General features: G+C 40.2%; 2 protein-coding genes across 2 annotated transcripts in view; one reads left to right on the forward strand and one right to left on the reverse strand.

The window, feature by feature from the left end:
- Positions 1-370: 370 nt before the first annotated feature.
- On the reverse strand, positions 371-16648 carry MCM4 (minichromosome maintenance complex component 4). The gene is made up of 17 exons (XM_014844850.3): positions 16520-16648; positions 16326-16409; positions 15705-15869; positions 15192-15355; positions 14995-15096; positions 14643-14738; positions 14468-14563; positions 13003-13141; positions 11550-11770; positions 9197-9317; positions 6791-7050; positions 5948-6313; positions 5028-5155; positions 3991-4198; positions 2735-2963; positions 1913-2046; positions 371-1007 (listed from the first exon to the last, which is right to left on the reverse strand). Exons 2-17 carry the CDS (start codon positions 16393-16395, stop codon positions 915-917), a joined length of 2592 nt encoding a protein of 863 aa, XP_014700336.1. The 5' UTR covers positions 16396-16409; positions 16520-16648; the 3' UTR covers positions 371-914.
- A 628-nt stretch (positions 16649-17276) lies between these two features.
- Positions 17277-26113, forward strand: part of PRKDC (protein kinase, DNA-activated, catalytic subunit) — a 216425-nt gene continuing 207588 nt past the window's right edge. Inside the window, exons 1-7 of the mRNA XM_044744138.2 lie at positions 17277-17491; positions 19361-19437; positions 19538-19630; positions 22508-22582; positions 23341-23449; positions 23880-23992; positions 24079-24178. Coding sequence (XP_044600073.2) covers positions 17338-17491; positions 19361-19437; positions 19538-19630; positions 22508-22582; positions 23341-23449; positions 23880-23992; positions 24079-24178 — 721 coding nt within the window. The 5' untranslated portion in view covers positions 17277-17337. The remainder of the gene's footprint in view (positions 17492-19360; positions 19438-19537; positions 19631-22507; positions 22583-23340; positions 23450-23879; positions 23993-24078; positions 24179-26113) is intronic.

The raw sequence follows: 26113 nt of genomic DNA on the forward strand, positions 1-26113 counted from the left end.
AGTGAGCAAGCTCAACCACTCAGCCATGGGGATGGCCCCCATTTCATAACATCTTAATGCTATTTAAAAATTCAATTAGATATATCATTTTCTACAGATTCTTTATTAATGAATGTTGATTCTGAGTTATAAAAACTAAAACAGTGACTTAAATGTTTCAGAGACTTACTACAGTAGTGTTTCCATATAAGATTTCAGCCTATGGATGTTTTTCAAGAATAATGACTGCTAGGATTGAAGTAATTTTTGAATAAAATGAAATCCATTACAATTTTTTTTTATGATTTATACTTACCATCATAAATGTCTATGAATGTAGTGTTCATTAAAGCTTTTTTCTTAATGAAGAATAATGCCAGATAACCAAGTATTACTTATTCTATCATTTATTTAGGAAAAAGTTTTACATATTAGGATAAAGGAGTAGAAGTTAGCCTAATCATTTCAACCACCCATTTTTCATCTTATGCAAACCATGAGAATAAGCCTCTAGAAGGAATTACACTTGAGAGTTGAAACAGGGACAAACGGTCTGGTCCTTCATTACTTCACATGGAATGATATGCCCTGGCTAAGTCCTATCTCATATTACAAAAACCTCAAGCATAAGGGTGATTGTCATTAGAAAGTCTAGCACAAAAACCACGACCTAGACTGCCATCTTCAAAAAAGACCCACATCCTGCTATCTGCATATACAGAATGGCACTTCAAGAAAATAATCTCTACTGTATGTTTGTAAATTGGCAAGGTATTTTTACTTAAAACGTTAAAAAAAATGAAAATTACACACTTTACTACGAAAATTGAACCTAGGTTAGAAAATTTTTATGGAGTCAAATAATGACTTTAAGAGTCTATTTCCATGGTGGCAGCTGATTGGCCTGCATACCCACAGCACTGCTCACAAGAGCTTCAGAGCAAGCGAACGGTTTTTCCAGTTACTGTCAAGAAGTCATCGTCAGCCAAGGCACGCAGTGCTTCTTCAAACATATCTTTGGTAATCGCCTTTGGGGAAGAGGAGGAAACAAATACTTTATACAACAAGTACTCCCTTACCTCTTAAAAGATACAATGACTTCAATGTTAAAAAACCACCATAGTCTTTTCCTTTCTGGTGGTTGTATACATTTCTTATGCTCTAACTCAGGAGTGGCAAACATATCCTGTGAAGAGCCAGATGGCAAATATCACAGACTTGGCACCTGTATGGTCTGTTGCAACTACTCAGCTTTGCCCCCCGGTGCCAGTGTAGCCATAGATGATATCTAAGTGAAGGGGCGTTATGAAGTAGGTGAAGGGCTGGATTTGGCCTGCAGAGTTCTTTCCACCGAACAACTCAACTTTACTTAGTCACAAAAGGGCACCTGAGTATTTCATCCCCCAAACAAATTTATATAATCAATTTGATAGCTGCTAAATTAAGATGTGTGATTATAACACTATTTACAATAACAAAAAACTGCAAACATCCTACATGTCCAACAAGTGGTTAAGTAAATGATGGAATATGCATGCTATAATAAAATGTTACCCAACAATTATGACTAATGTTATGAAGTCTGTTTACCACCAAAGATGATGTTAATAGTATATTGTTAATTAAAAAGAAACAGCAAGTTACAAAACAGTGCAACTATAATTGACTATGTTTATTTTTCAAAGAAAAGTCCACATGTACATATACACATAGAAAAACCATGAAAGGAATACAATGAAATTTTAATCATGATTACTTCTTGATGATGGATTTATGAGTGATCTTTCATTTCTTCTTTATCTTTACCTATATTTATTACTTAAATATTATTAAACAATAAATGAAGGAAAAATAAAAAAACTTGAAAGCAGGATTAAGGGAAAAAAAGAAAAAAAAAGAAAAAGTCAAACAAAAAATACATATAAACACTTACTATGTCAGACTGTCCTCGAATATCTTCAAAAAGCTGCTGGTATTTTAGAGCTGGTATTTTGCCTTTGGATAAAATAAGTTTTTTCAGTGCTTCAGCTAACTCTTCTTTCCGTTTACGAGTGGTGGCACTCATTCCTGATTTAAAAGAAATTAATGAATATATTTCTGCTATAAGGAAGTGAAATATTTCAAGTTTCCATAAATATTTCTTTAGTAGTGTTCCCAAAAAAGATTAGGGGACAGTGGCTGAATGCCAAAATACATTCAAAATCATGAGTTTTGGGGCTGGCACCATGGCCAAGTGGTTAAGTTCACGTGATCTGCTTTGGCAGCCGGGGGTTTCGCTGGTTGGGATCCCGGGCACAGACATGGCACCACTCATCAGGCTATGTTGAGGCGGCGGCCCACATGCCACAACTAGAAGGACCTACAACTGAAATATACAACTATGTACCAGGGGGATTTGGGGAGAAAAAGCAGGGAAAAAAAAAACACATTGGCAACAGTTGTTAGCTCAAGTGCCAATCTTTAAAAAGAAAAATAAAAAGAAATGAATTACTTCTTTAAAATGGGCTAACACGAGTGCTGAGACAGCAGAAGAGGAGACAGAATTCCTTTGAAATTACATATAAAACTGTGTGCAGTAGTGTTTATTTTCCTCAGGAGAAGTTAGTGTATATTTTTCTCACAACTTTTATTAGATTCTCAAAGGGGCAACAATCTAAATCTGCTTCAAATGATTTAATTGTTAGCTTAAATGTGAAATATCAATCACTTATATATTAAATTTCATGTGCTTTTATGTTCAATGCAAATAACAAACCTGTAGTAAGAATAGATATGTCCACAATTCCAGTCCGGGGATCAGTTGCAGACTGCTTTAGAGCCTCCCGATGGAGGCGTTTGGCTTCTTCGACATCAATTGCTTCGACTTTCTTTGAAAACCGTACTTTTGCGTGGGCTTCTGCTAAACGAATTAACGATTCCAGCTGCCGAGGGTATGCGGAAACCATTCCTCGGCTACTACCAATCTTCCTCATGTCTACATAAGCCTAGTGTACACACATAGGAAAAAAAATCAAAACTCCTCAGTAACAATAACCTTAGTTTTGTGGCTGAACTTTGAATTGAACAGTTAGGATTCCATTACATAAAGTGGACTCCTGCCTGGCTGCCATGTGCAGGTCTGGAGGGGAATTAAAAGTCAGATCTAACCTTGGACCTCGAAGCTCATCAGGAAGGTGCTATGTGATGTGGCTTTGAAGAACAGAGAATGAGAATGGGCAGAGAAGAACGTGTGAGGCCTGGCACTCAGAGGACACAGTGTGCTGGGTAAAAGGAAGGTTGGGCTGTCCATCTGAAAGAGATGCTCAGGCACCGATTCTGGTTTACACTTCTGCTGAGGATTCATTTAACGAGGCATGCAGCAAAGGTTCACTAGGATAACGTTACAAAGGTAAGCTATATTAAACTTACCTAGATGACATAATTTTATTTCTTTTTGAACAACTCTCAAGAATTTGATACAAATGGAAAATTACACATCACTTGTAACTTTCATTTGAACATTTTCAGGGGCTTAGTAAGGATGTAAAGCCCATCAGAGCACGAGGAACCTTCCTAATATCACAACATTTGAATAACCTAATATATAGCACTGTGCACTGCTGCCCACGTAAAAGGATACTGAAAAGTGTCCTTTTCATAAATTTCATAAATTACTTATTCATCTTATTTTTTAGAAACAAGCAAATGGAAGTTCAGAGAAATTGGATGACTTGTCCAGAGTTACAAAGTACAAACTACGTAGCATCACCTATATTTCAACTTAGGTGTTCTGATCTTAAATTCACTGCGCTTACAAGTGTTTAAATATAAAAACAGTGTGTATAACGTACATAAATTAACCTTTTTCTGCTTTTTACATTTGGAAAAGTCAACTTTGCAACACAGGAGGAAAACAGCATATTATTCTTGACAGAATAATTAATATTTTAAAGGCAATAACCAGCTAGCTACACTAATGCTTTTGGCCACAGGCTCAGCAAAATATTTTTTTAGGCTTTAAACATGAGTTACCTCGATAAGAGCCTGACTGGCTTCCTGGCTCAGGCGAGGCATGACTGTGCTGTGAGCATAAGCAATATAGTCCTTCAGCACTGCCATGTCCATGAACACCTCTTCCACTTGCTCCTGGCTCTGGTAGTACAGAGCAACAAGGTGGTGAGCCAGACGTCTGTCGTAGGCTTCGTCCTGAGGGTCCAGCATGAGGAATATCAAATCGAACCTGAGAAAATGTGAAAACATAGTTTTCCTAGTTGGGACACCAACAAACCTATAAACCTAATTTAAAAATTGTCCTGAAGTCACCTAGGCATGTACAGTGAACGTGCGTTTAGTGAGGGCTGCTGAGGGAGAGGAACTATCTTCTGTCCAGGCTGCCTAAAGAGCCTCAGATCAATCCAGTTCACCCTGCTCTGTCCTCAGCAGGTGCCTGCTCTCCTAGCCCTTGTGTCTGTCCAGGAAACAGCCGGCCACCAAACAGGTGAGTCAAAGTAAGATTCCCCGGAGGTAAATGTTATAATAATTTTGAAGACGGGAAGATTTGAATGAAAATACATTCAGCTGTTTTGGGCAAAAAGAACTATTTGGTAAAAAAAAAGTCAAGTAATTAAAATTTAAAATCCATCAATATTTGGAGTAGTGGGTTGAGAAAAAGTGAGGGTTATATGACTCTGCTTTAACAAATTTAATTTTTCAGAACCTTATCTACAGTGTGAAGCTGTTCTTTGCACTGTGTTGATCCTCTGTAGTGGCCTTAAGACTGAGATAAGAGTAGTGAGCGACAGGCTTCTGAAAAGGATGACAAGGTGAAATGTCCTAATTGCTTGAAAAGATGAATAAATGTTAAGGTGCTACCCACAGTTGAGTGGAGAGATACACAGTTCTTGTCATGAAAACCTTTGACCAATCAAATTTAAAAACTTTTCCATTAGAGTGAACACTTTATGAAATCAGCAGCTGTTGAATATTATTATTTCCTTTTCTTAAACTCACTCTGAAAGTTCTACACATGAGCAAAGTAAGAACACCTGTTTTATAAAATGTTTCCATACCTTGATAGTAACGTGTGAGGAAGCTGGATATTTTCAATGGTAGTTTTTTTTGGATTCCATTGAGACTCGATAGGATTTGCTGCTGCCAGGATAGAGGTGCGTGCATTGAGCTGACAAATAATCCCAGCCTATCAGGGAAAACAGTGCCATTAGGAACCTTACCTTGACACTGGCAGAAACTGTGTGAGTCATCTTACCCTGGCATGCCATCTGCCATGTCTCCACTGCCACCAAGAGCCACATCACCTTGCAAAGGTGATTCAGTGGTTCCACTTGGGAGAACACCCTATCTCCAGATTCATGCCAAGGAATAAGTTTTAATTTTTAAAAAAATTTTTTAAAATTCATTTTATTTCACTTTATTATTTTTTTTTTTGAGGAAGATTAGCCCTGAGCTAACATCTGCTGCCAAGCCTTTTTTTTTTTGCTTAGGAACAGTGGCCCTAAGCTAACATCTGTGCTCATCTTCTTCTACTTTATAGGTGGGACATCTGCCACAGCATGGCTTGATAAGTGGTGCGTAGGTCTGTACCTGGGATCTGAATTGGCGAACCCCAGGCCACTAAAGTGGAGCATGCGAACTTAACTGCTGTGTCACCAGGCTGGCCCAAGGACCCAGTTTTAGATAAATGTATGCTATAAATAACTGCATCTTTCTCAGAAACTAAACCCCTTGCATGAGATTTAGGCAAACTCAAGTTCTACAAAAATCATACGTCAGTGGGTTAGTAGAGCAAAAATGATGAAAGAGGATCCTGTAAAAAATACTCAGAGATTTAGCTGAAATTTAATAGGAAAAGTATTTACCAGTTTTGCAAAGTTAGAACCAAGGTTATACTATACAGTTCCATAGATGCTTTATTTCAAGTGTCCACACACTTTGAACAAGTCTGTGTTTACAAATGGAGAATGTGACTCACCTTTGCAATGGAAAGAGTCTGCTGTTCCATGACTTCATGCAATACTGATCTTGTACTTTCATTCATCTTGTCAAACTCATCAATACAGCAGATGCCATTGTCACTGAGGACAAGGGCACCAGTCTGCAGGACAAGCTGCCTCGTCTCAGGGTCTTTCATGACATACGCAGTGAGGCCGACTGCACTGGAGCCCTTCCCGGATGTGTACTGGCCCCTGGGGACCAGGTTGTACACGTACTGCAGCAGCTGGGACTTACTGGTCCCAGGGTCACCGCACAGCAGGATGTTGATCTCAGCGCGAAATTTGCCCCTTCCTGTGTGACTAAAATCTTTCCTTGTTCCTCCAAAGAGCTGAAGCAAGATTCCCTAAACAAACAAACATGCCTAAACTTTCATTCACTAGAGAGTAGTAACTGCGATAAAGTTTAAACATTAGAGGTGTTTTTCAACCCCTTGGATGAAGAATTACAATTAAGAAATTAAAGGAAGGTATAAAAAATGTATGTGACAATGCTTTAAGTTATCACTAACCAATTTACACATAACCACACACCATGATGCCAGAATGATGGCCATGTAAATCCCTATTCTGACCCTCTGTGGCTTTTCTTACATTTAGAGACATGTAAGTTTGGTTTAGAGATGAAGAAATAAGACAATGATGCTTTAATTCTTCTCAAGAACTAACCAAGTCAGGTCGTAGGTACCATGCTTTGCCAGACAGGCAACAGCTCAGCTCCTATCCTTTGGGGGTCGGGGGGGTTGGGGGATTGAATCGATGTTTATACTATTTAATCCCAAAGAACTATAAATCCCAACCACAAGTTAAAATTCCAGCATTACCTTCTTTATATCTTCATGTTCATAAATGCTTGGAGCCAAGGCTGAAGCAAGCCTCTCATAAATGTCTGGTTTTTTGGAAAGTTCCTTAAGCAATTCCACACGCTTCTCTGAAAAAAGTTTCTGTTCTGCTTCTTCATCAAGGCCATGCAGACGTTTTGCATCAGTTTTCCGATAATGAATGACATCAATGTGGGTTTTGTAGACAGACTTCACATTACTCACTCTTGGATTGACTCGAATAGGAACAGCTCGATAGATGCCTGAGGACAACCGTGAGACATGCTTTTACCTTCCAGTAACGGGCTCAGTAAACCAGTGCAGACAACAGGTAGCACTGAGGAGAGCTGAGGGCTGGCAACGGAGGAGGGGAGCTTCCAGGCACACTGCCTTCTTGGCCCTCCCAGAGCCTAGGACTCAAGGCATGTATTGCAAACCTCGATGCTGAAGCGGGCAGGGCAAGTTGGAAAGAACACAGGTTTCTGAAAATGGCAAACCTAAAAATGTGTCCATCTGTGACCACTTGTTAGCGCTGCAAGCCTGGACACCTATATGAGCATTTCCACACTGCACATAAAGTACTTTGCTTCCAGCACAATGCCTGGCTCCTGGCTGTGTTCGACGACCCATATTTTGAAATAGTACTTTCAATTCCCTTAAGCTAAGTGTACAAAATCTGCTCACTAATTATTTCACTGGAATACTAAAATCCTATACCAAAAACCTGAAAGAAAGGAAATCCTAAAAACTCAAATCTTTTAAAATTGCTCACAAATTATTTTACAGACAGTAAGATAGTCTAATGAGTCAAAGGGGAAAATATGGTGAAGAAAAAATGACTATACTTTGTTAATAACAGGAGGTGTTTCTAGGTGAATGGTTGGTTGTGCCTCACCCCCTTTCTAAAGAATTTAATTTAAGAACATTAAAAGAAGTAGATGAACAATCAACCCTTCAATCATACCAACTCATTCATTCTCCAAGAAGAAAAAGTTCCAAAACTAATAAGTCTGATGGTTATCTTTTTTGAATTTCCAACGAGAACCCCTGAACTCCAGGACAATTCAGTTTCATGTTGCTTTCTGAGGAGAAAATATCCGATCTCTCTCTCAAAGCTTTCACAACATGCCACCACAGGTCACCTGTCCTTTTGTTTATTTAACAGGTCAATGTAATTCTTTTCTAAAACATAAAAACCAGTTTATATATAACATTCTTAGAACACACACTATTCCACATGCTAAGAAGATCAGGGATGGATGATCATGTTTACCATGATTAGAGTGGCTTAGTTATCTTTACTGGTGCCTGCAATGCTTCATCTTCACAGAACAGCACTGATAATACTTATTTTACATCTGAAGGTGTTTTCCACAATGGCTCCCCCCCCAAATACTTTCACATGTACCATCCCATTAATTCCACTTTGCAGTTGAGGAAATGAAAATAGTGGATTAGATACTTTATCCAGGGTTTCAGAACAGTAAGGTGGCAGAACTGGGAATGCACATCTCTTCACTAGAGATGATACATTCTTTCAAATTTTTAACTACTACACTTACTTTTATAACTTAAGATTGCTAGTGACAACTGCTGGACTTCATCCTGGGGTAGACACAGGATGAGAGTCCTGACTCCCTGAGCAGAACAGATAGACTGCCTCAGGAGCTTCAGCCACCTCCTGGACTCAATTCCCAGACTGCCCTCAATAATGAACTATGCCTGCCACAAACAGAAACACAAAGACACCCGCCTTGAGAGACCAGGTGGCCACGCTGCTCTGAAGCATCGAAAGGCAGACTGGCATATTCATGTGGTGCAGCAGAAAGAGCACTTCTTTGGCAGGAAGAGGAATGGAGTCCTGGCACCACAATTTAAAGCAGAATCTTAGCTACAGTGACGTACACTTTTCTGAATCTCAGTGTCCTCGGCTCTAAAAATACCCTAATACAACTCCTAACATGGAAATAAGGGACTCTGACCCATTCTTCTCTGAAATAAATAAATTTTAAACCTTGGCTGTGCATTTGGGAAATAAGTAGAAAATTACTTAAAACTGTAGAGTTGGAGAGTGATGCTTCCTGGAGCTGATGGCATAGCTCAGATCTTACCAAAACCAGCCCTGTCTGGAGCTGTTTTTTCAAGACACCAATACTAACAAGACAGATAAACACACGGCTCTGGGACACCTGAGATGGCAAGAAGCAAGTGACAGCAAAGACAAGGCATTGAAAGGTCCCATCCTGCTAGGTTAAAGCACACATCTCATCTTGTGAAGACCTGAATGACAGGTGGAGGCAGGACCAAGCCCCAGACCAGTGAATTCATGACCAAGTCAGAAGAGTGACTAAAAAGTGTCATGGAAGGAAAACAGACTTCTCATCTTGTTAGTACAACCTACATTCTTACCTGTAACATTCACTCTGTCCCCAGGTTGAACCTTGTCAACAAGGTCATTGTGAGCAAAGAGGATGACAGTGTGAGGCGTCTGCCCTGCAGGCATATCTTCAGGAGACTCTTGAAGTTTGATCTGAAAGAAGAGCAGTGAAAATAGAAAACTCAGGAAACAAAGAAAGCATAATGGAGACAAAACATGTGAGTCTTTGTACAACTTAGAGGTAACTATTTTTGATGCCTGGCATCTTCTTTTTAAAACATCATTCTTTGTTTTACTCTGCATCGTTAAGTTTTTAAAAAAGCACAGTTAGGGGGCCAGCCCAGTGGTGCTGCGGTTAAGTTCAGTGTGCTCTGCTTCAGTGGCCTGGGTTTGCGGGTTTGGATCCTGGGCATGGATCTACACCACTCATCAGCCATGGTGTGGTGTCAACTCACATACAAAGTAGAGGAAGACTGGCATAGATGTTAGCTCAGGGCTAATCTTCCTCAGGGGGGAAAAAAGTACACACATATTAAAGTTTGTTTAATGTAAAACAAACACACATTTTGTGAGGATATTGTTTATTTAAGCACTCCTCTCTTTGGGAGAGGGGGCGGCGATTTAGGTGACTGTTTCTGTGCCATTTTAAGGTTTTAGTGGATACCTCTTTGCATAAATGTTTGTGTACATTTCTAAAGATTTTCTTTAGAAGCTATTTCTAGCAGATTTCTTCAGTTGAGTAGCCACTTTTAAGGTTCATGGTTAAGCAGTTCTGTGCATCTCTTCTAGTCACTGTGCACTTCACAAATACTTACCTATTACCTAATTATATCAACTCATCTAACAAGTATCTGCTGAGCATCTGCTACATGCCAGACATTGTTCTGTTGCAGATTCTGCAGTCAATGAAGTCTTTCCCCTCACCCAGTGGAGTGGGGACAAACAATACATGAACACACAAGTAAGCACATAACAGATCGGACAGTTACAAATGCAATGGACAGAAGAAAAAACAGGGTAAGGAGCACAGACGGTGGGGATGGAGGAGACACATTTTGCAAAACAAGGTTAGTGAAGGCCTTTCTCAAATCACGTGACCTCTGGGCAGAGGTCTAAGGATATTAGGGAAGAAGCCATGTGTTCTCAATGGAAAGAAGAGCAAGTACAAAGGTCCTGAGGCAGGCTTGTGCTTGACTGAGGAGCCAAGAAAAAAGGGAATGGTGGAGACAACGTCAGCAAGTTCCGTAGGTACAAAGGTGTGTTGTGGGTGATGCCAAGCCATGTAGGCTTGGAGGCTACTCTAAGACACTAGGTTTTATTCCAAGTCAGTTTGGGAGTCTTTGAAACATTCTAAGAATACTACACTACAAGGTCCTTGGGAACAGGGCTCCACCTTTGTATCTCCAGTTCTCAGCACCATGCTGGCGTGCACTGAGGTACACTTACTGCAATAATTTACACCAATGTTACATGAAAACTTATACCTTAATTTACTTTTCAATTCTTTGATTAACAATAAACTTGAACTCTTTCTTCACATGTGGTAGTATTTTTTTTAATTGACACCCAGTAAGAGAATTACCTTTTGTAGTATTTAGAACACATTTTGTCTACTTAACATTAAAAAACCTGCTTAAACATTGTCAGAAAATAAAAAAAATTAAGTCCTTGTGCATACTTTTATAACACTACATCATAGTAAATAAATTTCTGCCTTTCTTCACTTATTCTACAGCATTTTAATAAGTTCAGCTTAAAATTTTCATGGTTAAAGAGATACAAGGCAAAACTTCCTACATAATAAAATTTGTGAGAAAACCTTTGGAAAAATTTCTCAACCCATTCATTACCAATAGAACAGTTGCAAAAGGACAGAACTTAGCCAAATAATTTTTACTAATCTCAAATGTTTTATATACTCTTTCTGACATACTAAATTTATATGATTTTAAATATCTCCCAACGAAGCATCTCATGTTAAATTTGATTTAGTAAGTCATAGTAGGCTAATTTGATCTGTTAACTTACAAATGACATTAAACTTAAGATGTTTATTGTAGAAGAATGCATTCCTTCTCTTACAAAATATTATAGGCCATGACAATGTAGACTACAAATAATGACCTGGTACTTACAGCAACAAAACAAGGATACTGACATCCCAAAGCTGAAGACTCAGAGTACTCCAAGTATCAGCCTGCAATTCTTTGACAAAACCTATACTGTCAGAGAAGGAATGGAGTAGTTGGATGCCATTCAGGAAGCAAGGTTTTAGGACCTCAAGAGTGGACAAGTTAAATTTGGCTTTCTGAGGCTCCAGAGAGGCAGAACAAAGGCAAAATATGCCATAGGGAAGCTGCCCAGCGTCCCCAGGAGGCCACGTACCATTTGCTTGTCAGAGAACACAGAGCGATTGTGGATTAGCGCCATGCTGTGGGTGGTGTGGCAGCGCTCGCACACACAGGGCTCAGCAATGCGGCCACGGTCCATCTCCACCCGCACTGTGTGGGCGCACACCTGGCACTGAAAGAAGGCCTCCTGCATCTCTGGAATCAGCTGGGATGTCCTGATTACCATGCCACTGATGGCGATAAGTTGGTCGATGTCTGCAAGGGGAGAGAGAGGTCGGCTTGTCCATTAGCCACTGCCCACAGCCCAGCCAGATGTAGTCACTTCCCGGGCTGAACTCCTGCCATTAAGCCCAGGAAAATCTTACCCAGCAGTGCAGAGGCACCTGGGGATTACTGGGGCCACAGGTGGGTCATGAACATCTCATTGGGAACCCTCAGGTCTGGCCTAGGATGTCATTCCTGTGTCCAGTCTGTCTTCTTCTCAACCTCCATGCACCTCTGACCCTTTCTTCCTCAGGGCCTCCTGTCCAATAGGCCACTACCACCTCCCTTCTCATCTGCCTCCTGTTTGGCTCCACTTTTCTATCAATTCTCAATAGCTTTTACACCTCAATCTTTGTATACGGCAAACATCACGTTTGTCCTGTGTCTCACTCTTACGACCACTGTCCAGCTCAGGACACTGCTGCTCCATATTTGAGCTACTGCTGAAGTCTCCTAACTGAACTTTGACATACCTTGCACACTAGACATACTTCTCAAGAGCAGCAAAATCTTTCTCCTCAAAAAGTATCAATGGCTCCCTATTGACTTCAGAATAAAACCTAGATTAAGTTAGAATTCAAAGCTCTTCAGGGCCTAGACTTTCCAACCCCCATGCAAAAATATTCCCTCCCAAACACCCTGTTTCAGCCATTACTTATTGTCCACAGATTGCTGTTTCACTTCTGCCCATATCTCTTCTTTCCTCTGTTTAGCGTGAATTCCTTCACGTCTGCTTTCTAAACCCTTACTGTAATCCAAATTTCCCTTCCACACGGACTCTTCTCACTTAGCCAGGGCTCTCTTCTCTCCCTCAGCTGAGACATCTCCTGCACTGTTCTTCTATTATTCCACCTTTTCTTTTATTTACTTTCCAAACTAGATTTCTTTCTTATGCTCCAGAGCAGGAATCATATTTTGTATTTATTTCCTACAGTGATTCTGAGAAAATGCCTACCTAATAAAATTATGGTAAAATTATTATATTTGGGTAAGTTCAACTTAAGATAGTTTTCAATAGTTACAACATCCTTTACGCAATTTCACTTAGGTTAAAAAAAGGTATGCTGGGTTCATAAGCATATAGAGTAAATGAATCTGCTATTATTTTGTCGACTTATAATCCATCATCACCACTATGACCACCAATGCTTTTAAAGCTCCTTGATGAAATAACGTTTTGTTTATTTCCATGTAAAGTATTTTTCTGCTATTAAAAATATCACCTTCTGGGTTCAGGTTTCTCATATTCTTAGTCTTCAGTGCGTTGAATGGTCTTACTTGAATCTGATGTTCTAAAATTGAGTCAGGGTAATGATCAAAGAAGATCTCGTTGACAGCCATGTCAAAAGTTGGAATAACCTCCTGTAAAAATTAATACAAGGATGCAAGCTGTGTTTGTATTTCTATCTTAGGGTTACATATAAGAAATAAAGCATTTCTGGGGCTGGCTCCGTGGCCTAGTGGTTAAGTTTGCTGGTTCAGATCCTGGGCATGGACGTGGCACTGCTCATCAGGCCATGGTGAGGTGGTTTCCCACATAGCACAACCAGAAGGACCTACAACTAGAATATACAACTATGTACTGAGGGGCTTTGGGGAGAAGAAGATTGGCAACAGATGTTAGCTCAGGTACCAAAGTACAAAAGCAAAAACACATAGCATATTCCAAAATCATTTACCGTATATAATCACACACACGCATTTACAAACCCTGGGCAGAGTGAACTATCTTACCGCTGTATGTTCTCATTGGTTAAATGTGATTATATATGTAAGTGCCTTTGCGATTACTGGCATATTTTAGGCTTTTAATTAGTAACAGAAAGGATCTTGAGCTCACACCTTCATGTCTTACATTTTCTCCACGATAAAATGATACCAAAATAAATTAAATCATAATTATCTGGGACCGGCCCTGTGGCCTAGTGGTTAAATTTCACGTGCTCTGCTTTGGTGGCCCAGGGTTTGGTTCCTGGGCGTGGACCTATACCACCCATCGGCAGTCATGCTGTGGCAGCAACCCACATACAAAATAGAGGAAGACTGGTGCATATGTTAGCTCAGGGTGAATCTTCCACAGCAAAAGGAAAACAAAAAGCATAATTATCTTATTCAAATTTGTTAACATTTGTTCCCCATTTTGCAGATGAGGAAACAGCCTTGGGGGCTAAGGAACTTGACCAAGATTACACAGCTATTAAGCAGCAAAATCAAGATTTAAAACCAAGTCTGTTTGCCTTCAAAGCCTATAGCTAGAATCAATATAGCTGATACGTCATTAATAATACCTGCCCTTAAGCCTAGAAGAAAAAGGCTACAATACAGTTAATATATTGTTAGAGATGGCAGAACTCTTCAATACATTTATAAAATATTTCCACTTAAGATAATTCAATTCACCAAACTCAAGAAGTTATCAATTGTAAGACTCATCAGTACTTTGTATACTATTAAGAAACAGTGCCTATTAAACTATGACATGCCATTCACAGTAATACACACCCCAATTTCAGAAATGTTAGTGTGAAAAAATGTTCATCTTCAAGGAGATGAAACATGGTTTTCCAAAGAAGTTCCTGTGCTGTGGAGGCATATTCCATCACCACCAAGGAAATTTTGCTCTTTAGAAACTCTCCTGATGTTCTAGATGTTTACCATAATTCATCATGGTTAAAGCTAAATTCTTACCTGTGGGTAACAGATGAGCTGTCTGTACAGATTTTTGTCAAATGATTTTATGTGTTCACAATTAACATTTAAAAATGGCTCCCCAATAACATTAATCTGTAAGATAAAACAAACAAGTCATACTCTAATTTTGTTTTACCATGTATAATCTGAATGCATATGAATGTTTGATTACCTCCCCAAGTCGTTGCATGTACAGAGGTTCAGTAATATCTATGCCAACACTTTCTTCTTCTTTAGCCAGAGGGTCAATAAAACGCTGAAGAAATCTCTTGATGTGGAGAGAAAAACATTAAGCATAATGCATTTAGGAATAAATAACTATTCAAAATACCAAAAATTTTGAGTATGTCACTATTTGGAGACATAGTGTTTTTTTCTTCTTAAAAACTAGAAAAACATCCATAACTCTAAGACACCTAGAAACCTATCCCTAAGTATTATGGCTACATACATATAGGTTATAAATACTTTTTCCCAGGATCTTCAGAGCCCTAAGAATATGAATTTTAACACATATAGCTCACCTGAAAATTTTCTTTGCATGTTGCCACATTTACATCTGTTCCCCAAATCACAAGTTTTTGGCCTAGAGACTGCTCACTTGCCACTATATCTTCTATTGCTGGCTACACAGAAAAATATGACAAAACCACGTTAATGGGGAATGACTCATTTTATGTTCCTGACATGATGCTATGAGAAGACTGTACTGTGTACTCACCCCATCGGACTGCAAATCCACCTGCAGGCCCTTCCGAGCAGACCCCAGGTCAGGCCTCTGCCTCACAGGTGTGCCCCTAACACCACTTCTGGGGGTTCCCTCTACCCGAGAGCTGGGAGTGCCATATGTCAGTGGTGAACTAACATCAAAATCAAGAGGAATAGCTATAAAAACAAAATTTTGAAATTTATAATCAAATTCTGGTAGCATATAAAACCTAAACCTACAGTATGTCATCTGTTGATCTAAGTCATCTACACCAATAGCAAACTGAAAATTTATTGTACCTGTGGTGAAGATTCTGGGGACTATTAAACGTTCTATAAAAAGCCACCAAAAGTTTCTTTTTTTGCTCACTAAGCTCTAACATGTACTATCTCTGCACTCTTTTGGTGAACATACTAGCTCATGCACAGAGTCACTTTAGCTAACCCTTAGCAAACCAGCAAATCTAATGAGCTGAAGCATTGTGGGTATATTAACCACATATAACGTAGATGTTCAGAAACACACTTGAAGAATGCATCTGAGGAGGGCTAGAAAACAGTGTGTCCGGCGCTGCAGGGCTCTGCAGGTCTGCTCCAGGGGAGGTGGGCATCGGCTGCAGTTCTCCTGTAGAGGTGGAATCCTCGCCTCGACGTCTCTGAGACGGAGATGACCTGGAATCCTCACTTCGAGCTTGCGACATACAAAACAGAAAAGACAGCCATCAATGCTTATGTTGGGTCTTCCTAGATTTGTCTGTCTCTTGGGACGGTTTGATTCATTACTGAACAAATACAAACCAAACAGAACGGGGGCACATGGGCACTGACGTGTTTAACCAGTCAAAACTTAGGAAGAGCCTGGCAAGGGTGGACGTGAGCATCCGGCGCTGCCGCCTCCCAAGGAAGGTCTGTGCACACTAGAGCTGGCAGAGCGCGAGTGCGGGCTCGCAGCCACACATCTCCTCTTCCTCCTCCTTCCGGGACTTGGAGGCACCGCCCGGGCCGGACACCCGCAGGGCCGGACACCCGCAGGGCCTGCCGCACGGCCACGGTCTCTCAGCAGTGGCGGGAAAAGGCTAGAGACATGCGGAAGCTGGGGGTGGGGGGAGAAGAGCAGGATTTGGGGCTGACTGGCGAGGGGACTTACGCATCTGCGCTGGAGTGGCCCGCCCGCGCCGGCTACCGCGCCGGCTCGGGGTCGACGCCGGGGACGACATGCTGCTCGGGGTACCTGCGCGACAAGGAGGACAGGCTCGCGGCACGCCCGCCCGACTGCCCCCGCCTCGAGAAGAGCACCCCCTGCCAGGCTCGAGGCCGAGCCCACCCCGCCGGCGCGATTACCGGGGACAGCGGTGCCTCCGCGCGGAGATCCGAGGGGCACTAGGGGGGTTCGCGCTCCCGGAATGCACCAGCCGGGCCAAGGTTTCCCGCGGGCAGCCCGACGTCACCGCCCTCGGCGGCGCCCCGCCAATCATAGCAGTGCTCTCGCATGGCTCCGCCTCCAGGAGGCGCCACTGCGCACCGACAGGGGCGTGCTGAACAGCCTGCTCGGGCGCCCGGCGAATGGCAGAGGCAGTCCTCGCTCGGGATCCCCCTCCAGTCAGGTGGTCTGACCCCCTGCTGGACCGCGGTTTCGCGGGAAATCTGGGGAGTCCAACTAGACCATGTTCACGGGGGTGTTGATCCTCACTGAAGCGTTGGCCAAGGGGAATATCCTTATTTATCCCTAAACATTTTCATTTCTAGAAACATTCCAAATGCATTTTTTACTCTTTATCAAGGGACAAACTTGTAGATCTTGCCCAAGACCCTCGCTTGTTTTTTTCTGCCTCTGGTATTTAGTCAACTCCAATTCACCAACTATGCTCCCCGTCTATTTCCGGAGGTCAAACTGTTGGATTCCTGCTTCTCCCAAAGTTTCGATGCATGCATGCTAAGTGTATCGGGCGCAACACATTCATAAACCTGCCAACATCTTAATTCTCGTCTAAGCAGCTGTTCCTACAGGGAACACCCTCCCGCTAGGGTCTCGTGGAAGGTCCTGCCTCCCCCGCCCCGGAAATCCCGCCCCCGTATCGCTAGCCCCGCCTTTGGAGCAGTGGTGTTTCCGGGTCCGGCTTGGGTGTGCGGACGTCAGGCTCTGTGTGTGGGTGGGCGCCATGGCGCACTCCGGCTCTGGCCTACAGGGCTTTTTGATGCAGCTGCAGGAGTCCTTGTCCGCCGCGGACCGCTGCAGCGCCGCGATGGCCGGTTACCATCTGATCCGGGGCCTGGGGCAGGAGTGCATGCTGAGCACCGGCCCCGCTGTGCTGGGTGCGTACGGTCCCCGCCGGCCGCGCGCGCTTCGGGGTTCCACACGTGTGCCGGAGAAGGCCCGGCGTTCCTCCCGCCCTGGGGATAGGAAACAGTAGTTTGAAGTCCTGCCGTTTGATTATGCGTCCTCGGAATTTCTGTGGACGTGTATAAAAAGAGATTTGTTGTGTTGCTTTTTTCCTAACAGCAGAGGAAGACTTTTGAGACCAAAGTTGGTGAAAATGATTTAAGTTGGGCAGTCATTGCTACACAAATGGGGGAGAGAGAATAAGGGGAAAGTATTTTCTTTCCCCTTAGTCTCCCCTAAACCCACCAGTACGTTTTCCAAACCCTTGTTTTTGCTGTTCCTACTCTTGAGAAGCATTTCAGAATTCTAACTGGAAAGTTATGCTGTTCTTTTAACTTTTTAGTAATGCCTGAATGAGAACTTTTTTCCCTTTGTAGTAAACGTGCCTCTTTTTAGCACTTTTGAAATATATCATTGTGTGAGATCTCCGATATTCCTTTTTCTGTAAAAGACAAATATGTGGACCTTCTCCATTGTGTCTTCTCGTAATTAAAAAGGATAGGCGCGATTTTCTTTCTAAGTGGTCACTGCTAAATATAGTGGAGAAGTAATGTAAACACCTTAAGCAAGATGCTATATATTACCTATATGTTGTCCAGGATGTGTTAATGGGGAAAAAGATGAAGAAACTAACAACATGATGTAAATGCTTTCTAGTCTCAGAGTTTCTAAATTAGAGTTCCTTTTTGTCCCTTTAATAATTTGTTTATAAAGCAGTGGCATGTTTACTCTGAGTTTTCAAAATATGTTTTTTCATTTGAGAGATTATGGAGGAGTGTATTAGTTTTCTGTTGCTGGTGTAACCAAAACTACAGTTTAGTGGTTTAAAACAATACAAGGGGGCCAGCCTGGTGGCACAGCAGTTAAGTTTGGAGGTTCTGCTTAGGTGCCCAGGGTTTGCCAGTTCAGATCCCAGGGTGCAGACCTATGCACTGCTTGTCGAGCCATGCTGTGGCAGGCATCCCACATATACAGTGGAGGAAGATGGGCACGGATGTTAGCTCAGGGCCAGTCTTCATCAGCAAAAAGAGGAGGACTGGCAGTAGTTAGCTCAGGGCTCATCTTCCTCAAAAAAACAAAAAAAACCCCAAGTTGTTAATCTTAAAATTCTGTAGTGAGAAGCCCAACACAAGGTTTCACCAAGCTGAAACCCAGGTATCAGGCAGGGCTGCTTTCCTTTCAGAATGCTCTGGGGGAGACTTCATTTCCTTTTTCATTCATGTTGTCAGCAGAATTCAGTTCCTTCAGTTACAGGACTGAGTTTCCTTTTTCCTCACTGAAATTCTTTGCTTCTAGAAGCCACCCACATTTGTTTGATCATGATCAAGGCTCCCTTCCTCCATGTTCAAAGCTAGCAACAGTGAGTCCAGTAACTCATGCTTGGAATCTCTCCTGCTCTGCTGTCTTCCCATCTCTCTTATTCCTCCCTCCTCCACTTGTAAGGGCCCATGTGATTACATTGGGCCCGAGGGGTAATCCGGGATAATCTCATTTTAAAGTCAACTGATTGGCAACCTTAATTCCATTTGCAACCTTAATTTCCGTTTGCCATGTAAAGTTAGTGTATTCAGAAGTGTCACATCAGGGATTAGAGTTTGGGCATCTTTGGGGCCATTATCCTCCCTACTACATCACTGTGGGAAATCATTTGGAGTTTTCTGTTTTCCTTGTCTAAATACAGCAGCCTTAAGTTAGTGTTTTATCACTTTTAAGGGTGAAATGAGAAACATGCAATCCCTTTATGGTGGGTTATGGAGTGCTTCTTGGCAGTTCTCACCTTACTTTTTTTTTTCTTTGTCCAGCGTTACAGACTTCCTTGGTTTTTTCCAAAGATTTTGGTTTACTTGTATTTGTTCGGAAATCACTTAGTATTGATGAAGTAAGTTGAAAATTTTCATTTTGCTTTTCTCGTATATTCCTTTATGTTGGCATGACTCTTGTACCTATATTTACTATGATGTCTATTTCTTTTTTTATAGTTTCGTGATTGTAGAGAAGAAATCCTAAAATTTTTATATATTTTCTTAGAAAAAATTGGCCAGAAGATCACACCTTATTCTCTTGATATTAAGGTAAGGAGGAAAAAACATACTTCATTATATACCAATGTCTACTTTAACTTATGGTGTCAGTTAAACTTGGGTTTTTATTTTATTTCTGCCTTGGTCATTGGGGAGTTTACCTATTTCTGCTTGATTGTGTTAGAAATGAAGTGGGCTGTTCTTTTGTTTTGATTTAGTAAGCTAAGGCCCTTGTCAGAAACTATTTTGGTAACTTTTTGCACGTAGAATAATGCCTTTTATAAAAAGACAGAATAAATTGTATTTTTTGAATTGTGGGGAGATTTCAGAACACTTGAAAAAAACAACTTTAAAGCATTCTCCCAGTGGGTAAGGTTCACATTTCTTGTAGTTCATGTGTTCTCTTGGACAACAGTCTGAAAAGTTTGCCTCTCTGGTGCCTCCCATTCTCTCCTGACCTGCCTTTCCCAGGTTTCCTTATAATTTTCTATGGAACTAGTAATCATAACTTAAGTAGTTCTTTCTCAGACTTATGCTTTCAACAAGGGCCACATCTCAAGGTAAGTTTTCTCTGCTCGTCCTAAATCTGCTGCTAGTTCTTGGATGCTAAGAGTGGTTGAAGAATACATATTGAATCTGAGGTAATTTATAAGAAGTTATTTTATAAATTGTAACTAGCTCTAATATGTAAAATATTTTTAGTGATTATCAGTCTTTTTTTTTTTTTAACAGATTTTGATTTCCTTCTCTTTTGACTTCTAGTCTTTCTTGATTGGAATGTTAATATTCTAGAAAACTCTCTCAGTAGTAGGAGTAACTAACATTTGTAGAGTGCTTCATACCATACAAAGTTCCTTAATATACACTTTGTCTTATTTAATTTTTACCAGAACTCTTCTGTGAGGTAGATATTCTTAATTTCTCTAGCTTACAAATGATACTTAGAAGCTGAGACTCACCCAAATCTTAGAGCCAAGTTGCCTCCTTCCAGAGTGCCTGCTTGTTTCATTACACTGCATTGTTTTCCAGTAGAGTCTCAGCCGTTCTGCTCTGAATTGCTTTACTTACCTTTTTTATTCTTCGTTCTTTCTTTTCTTTTTAGAGATTGGCACCTGAGCCAACATCTGTTGCCAGTCTTCTTTTTTGTGGTTTTTTTTCCTTCTTCTCCCCAAAGCCCCTAGTACGTTGTTGTATATTATAGTTGTAGGTCCTTCTGGTTGTGCTATGTGGGGTGCTGCCTCATCTTGGCTTGATGAGTGGTCCCATGTCCATGCCCAGGATCTGAACCGGTGAAATCCTGGGCCGCCAAAGAAGAGTGTGCAAACTTCACCACTTGGCCCGGGGCTGGCCCCTCTTTCTTTCTTGATATATGGCAACAAGTGCTATGGGAAGTATATAAGGAGGAGTAACATTTTTTTTTTCATTTATTTATTTATTTATTTTTAACTTTTTATTGAGATTATGATAGTTTACAACCTTGTGAAATTTCACTTGTACATTATTGTCAGTCATGTTGTAGGTGCACCACTTCACCCTTTGTGCCCTCTCCCACCCCCCCTTTCCCCGGGTAGCCACTAATCTGTTCTCTTTGTCTATGTGTTTAACTTCCACATATGAGTGGAGTCATACAGAGATTGTCTTTCTCTATCTGGCTTATTGCACTTAGCATAATACCCTCAAGGTCCAGCCACGTTGTTGTGAATGGGATGCTTTTATCCTTTTTTATGGCTGAGTAGTATTCCATTGTATATATATATATATACACACCATATCTTCTTTATCCAATCATCAGTTGATGGACACTTAGGTTGTTTCCACGTCTTGGCTATTGTAAGTGATGCTGCAATGAACTTAGGGGTGCATGGGACTTTTGGAATTGCTGATTTCAAGTTCTTTGGATAGATACCCAGTAGCAGGATGGCTGGGTCATATGGTATTTCTGTTTTTAATTTTTTGAGAAATCTCCATACTGTTTTCCATAGTGGCTGCACCAGTTTGCATTCCCACCAGCAGTGTATGAGGGTTCCTTCTTCTCCACAACCTTTCCAACATTTGTTACTTTTTGTTTTGGATATTTTTGCCATTCTAACAGGTGTAAGGTGATATCTTAGTGTAGTTTTGATTTGCATTTCCCTGATGATTAGTGATGTTGAACATCTTTTCATATGCCTATTGGCCATCTGTATATTTTCTTTGGAGAAATGTCTGTTCATGTCCCCTGTCCATTTTTTGATTGGGTTGTTTGATTTTTTGTTGTTGAGTTGTATGAGTTCTTTATATAGTATGGAGATTAACTCTTTGTCGGATATATGACTTGCAAATATTTTTTCCCAATTAGTGGGTTGTTTTTTTTGTTTCAGTCCTGTTTTCATTTGCCTTGAAGAAGCTCTTGAGTCTGATGAAGTCCCATTTGTTCTTTCTATTGTTTCCCTTGTCTGAGAAGACATGGTGTCTGAAAAGATCCTTTTAATACTGATGTCAAAGAGTGTACTGCCTATCTTTTCTTCTAGAAGCCTTATGGTTTCAGGCCTTACCTTTAGGTCTTTGATCCATTTTGAGTTTATTTTTGTGAATGGTGAAAAAGAATGGCCCATTTTCATTCTTTTTCATGTGGCTGTCCAGTTTTCCCAGCACCATTTGTTGAAGAGACTTTCTTTTGAGGAGTAACATTTTTTAATCCTGCTGAGGTCTCCATGTACTTTGTGTTTCTGATAATTGTTGATATTATCACCATAGCATATTCTATCAATGTTTTCAGTAGTTTTTAATCTATATATCTGTATACTCTAATGTTTGACTTTTAAGAGCTAAATATTGTATTATGTCCTATCTTGGGGTTGCTCCTCTCAGAGATATAGTTTTAGCTATTGTTAAGTCTTAATTCTTATGTCTTATTGATGATTTTGGTATCTTTCCTCTTAAACCTAGAATACTTGTACCAGTGTTTACACAAAAGATAAAGCTGCCAAATGTAAAATTCCGGCCCTAGATCTTCTTATTAAGGTAATGTTACATTTCTAAGTACAAGTGTTTTATATTAAAAGTATAACTTAAAAAACACAGTTGGAGTTTGGGATTATATTTTGGGTGAGGGATGTTGGAGGAGAGGCTTGAATCATATTGATGGATGGGTAAGATTCACGTTTTCCAACCGTCACCCAACAATACCTTGCTGTTTTTCTCTCAGACCCTTCTAGGTAGCAAAGGAAGAATTTTGGGTTGTGAGGGGAATTAAGGGGAAAAATAGCTAAGGAATTTACTGCTCCTCCACTGTCCTCATTACCCTTATTCTTAAAACCTGCTGCTACGAGGAATTGCCAAAATTCACTACATTGTGTCTCTTATTTTTTTCCTAAAACCTTGCAGTACAAATAGGTCTCTATGTTGTATTTAAGTGGTCACTGGAGCTCACTCTCACTTGTGTCTCTCTCTCAGATGCGTTTCTGTTTTAGAATTCGTTTGGATCTTGTTGGTCCTTGTCTTAAGTGCCTCCAAGAGAATGGTTCTAGTCATGGTCTTGGTTTCTTGGGAAGGTAAAATTAAGTCTACCCTGTCTTCCCGTTTGTAACCCCTGTGTTTTTCCACTACTCACCTCAACCTCTACCTCCCAGATAATCTGGCTAGATAAGAATTCTGAGAGGACAAGTGTAAATCCCCTGGAGACACATGGTTCTGGAACTTTGCTGTTACAAACACACTGAGGTAGATGAAGACTTTTCATTATTTTCTTCTTTAGTCAATGCTAATTTGCATTCTTTTAGTTACTTCAGACTTTGAGAAGTTCTAGACTCATGGATGAATTTAGAGTTGGAGAATTATTTACCAAATTCTATGGAGAACTTGCCTTGAAAACAAAAATACCAGATACAGGTGAGAGGCATTAAATGTTTTTAAAAATATTTTAACAAATAAATTTTGAAAAATTATCAGTGTAAAACCTAGATTTTCTCTTCCAAGGTATTTATATGTTTTACAGATGAATCTTTTTAGCTGAAAATAAACCAAAGTGGAAACAAAAAAAAGTCTAAAGACTCTGCTTATAAAAATTTTAATCTTTACAAATGATTTATTTAACTAGAAAACTCACAACACATGTCAAATGTAATTTAGTTTATAAGAATAGATTTGTGTAAAACTTACAGAAAAGATTCCAGTACATAAAACTAGATATTTTGTGTGTCTTATCGTGAAATTACTTTTCAACTAAGCGTCTTCTCATTTTCTTATTCATATATTTTTGTTTGGTCATTTTACTTAAATGAAATTTTAGGCCTTCATTTATCTAAAATTTATTTTGCAGTTTTAGAAAAAATATATGAGCTCCTAGGAGTATTAGGTGAAGTTCATCCTAGTGAGATGATAAGTAATTCAGAACAACTGTTCCGGGCTTTTCTGGGTGAACTTAAGTCCCAGGTATGATAAACTTTATGATATTCTGCTTCCATGGATTTGGTTTTTTTTTCTGTTTTAATGACATCTTCTTAAAACTTTTCTTTTAGATGACATCAACAGTAAGAGAGCCCAAACTACCTGTTCTGGCAGGGTGTCTGAAGGGATTGTCATCACTTATGTGTAACTTCACTAAGTCCATGGAAGAAGGTATTGCTTGACTTGACTTGATTTTCTTTCTTTATTCAAAAACTATAGGTCTAAAATGAACAGCCTGTTTTTTTTTTGAACTTTTAAACCAATTTTGGATTCACATGCAGTGTTGGGAAGTAATTCAGAGAGATTCCATATGTTCTTCACCCATTTTCTCCTAGCGATGAGACTGATAAAGTCTACTGACCTTATTCAGATTTCACTAGTTTTTTTTTTAAAGATTGGCACCTGAACTAACATCTGTAGCCAATCCTTTTCTTTTTTCCCTTTTTCTTTTTCTTCCCAAAGCCCCCCAGTACGTAGTTGTATATTCTGGTTGTAGGTCCTTCTGGTTGTGCTATGTGGGATGCCATCTCAGCATGGCTTGATGAGCGGTGCCATGTTTGCGCCCGGGATCCGAGCCGGCGAAACCCCAGGCTGCCGATTTGAAGTGTGCAAACTTAACCATTCAGCCGCTGGGCTGGCCCCAGGTTTCACTAGTTTTATGTGTGTGAATTTGCATGTGTGTGTTTATTTCTGTGCAGTTTTATCACATGTAAATTTGTGTGTGCACCACCACAGTCAAGCCACTGAATAGTCCATTACCACGAAGATTCCTCGGGCTACTGTTTCATAGCCACAGCCACCTCTTCCTTGCCCCCCTCCTCCCACAACCACTATTGATCTATCTCCCTCTCAAACTTTGTAATTTCAAGGTTGTATAAATGGACTCATACTGTGTAACTTCATGACTGGCTTATTTCACTTAGCATAATGTCTTCAGGGTTCATCCATGTTGTGACACGTCAAAATTTCCTTTTTAAGGTCGAATACTATTCCATTGTATGGATATACTACATTTTGTTTATCCATTCATCTCTCAGTGGACACCTGGGTTGCTTCTACTTTTTGACTATTGTGAATAATGCTGCTGAAAAATTGGTGTGCAAATATGTGTTGAAGTCCTTGCTTTCATTTATTCGGGTATACACCTAGAAGTGGAATTGCTAGATTATGTGGTAAAGCTACTTTTAATTTTTTGAGGAATTGCCATGCTGTTTTCCACAGCGACTGTACTATTTTACATTCTACCAGCGATGCTCAAGGGTTCCAATTTCTCCACATCCCTACCAATATTTGTTATTTTCTATTTTTTGATAATGGGCATCCTAAGAGGTGTGAAATGGTATCTCATTGTGGTTTTGATTTGCCTTTCCCTTATGACTGGTGATGCTGAATGTCTTTTCATGTGCTTATTGGCTATTTGTATATCATCTTGGGAGAGATGTCTATTCAAGTCCTTTGCCCATTTTTTAATCAGATTGTTTGACCTTTTTGTTGTTGAATTATAGAAGTTCTTTATATATTCTGGATATCAATTCCTTATCACATAGATCATTTGCAAATATTTTCTCCCTTTCCATAGGTTACCTTTTCGCTCTTTTGTGTCCCTTGATGCACATAAGTTCTTTATTTTGATGAAGTTGAATTTATCTGTTTTTTCTTTTGTTGCTTGTGCTCTTGGTATCATATCCATGAAATCACTGCCAAATCACTGCTGAATTGTTTTTGCGCCTTTGTGAAAAATTAGTTGGGTATATATGTGTGGGTCTATTTCTGAGTTCTCTGCTCTGTTCCATTGGTCAGTGTCTCTATCCCCCTGCTAACAGTATACTGTGTTTTTAACTGCAACTATATCATGAGGCTTAATATCATGTAGAGTTAAATCTTCCAATTTTATTCTTTTTTTTCAAAATTCTTTCAGTATTATAAGGCCTTTGATTTTCTGTGTAAATTTTGGAATAAGTTTGTCTGTGTCTGAAGAAAACCTTGCTTGGATTTTCAAAGTCACTGCAGTAATCCTGTATATTTGAGGAGAATTGACGTCTTTACAATGATGAGTTTTCCAATCCATGAGCACAGTATATCTCTCCATTTATTTAAGTCGTCTTT

This window comes from Equus asinus, chromosome 12 (assembly GCF_041296235.1).
Source record: "Equus asinus isolate D_3611 breed Donkey chromosome 12, EquAss-T2T_v2, whole genome shotgun sequence".
Taxonomy (NCBI): domain Eukaryota; kingdom Metazoa; phylum Chordata; class Mammalia; order Perissodactyla; family Equidae; genus Equus; species Equus asinus.

Bases quoted from the DNA above. Each gene is read 5' to 3' on its own strand.
- MCM4 (XM_014844850.3), bottom strand. From the start codon at position 16,395: ATGTCGTCCCCGGCGTCGACCCCGAGCCGGCGCGGTAGCCGGCGCGGG. The intron at 9,318-11,549 runs GTACGTGGCCTC...CTCTTCTTTCAG, and splicing joins TGTTCTCTGACAAGCAAATG to ATCAAACTTCAAGAGTCTCC. The intron at 5,156-5,947 runs GTGAGTCACATT...TTTCCCTGATAG, and splicing joins AGACTCTTTCCATTGCAAAG to GCTGGGATTATTTGTCAGCT.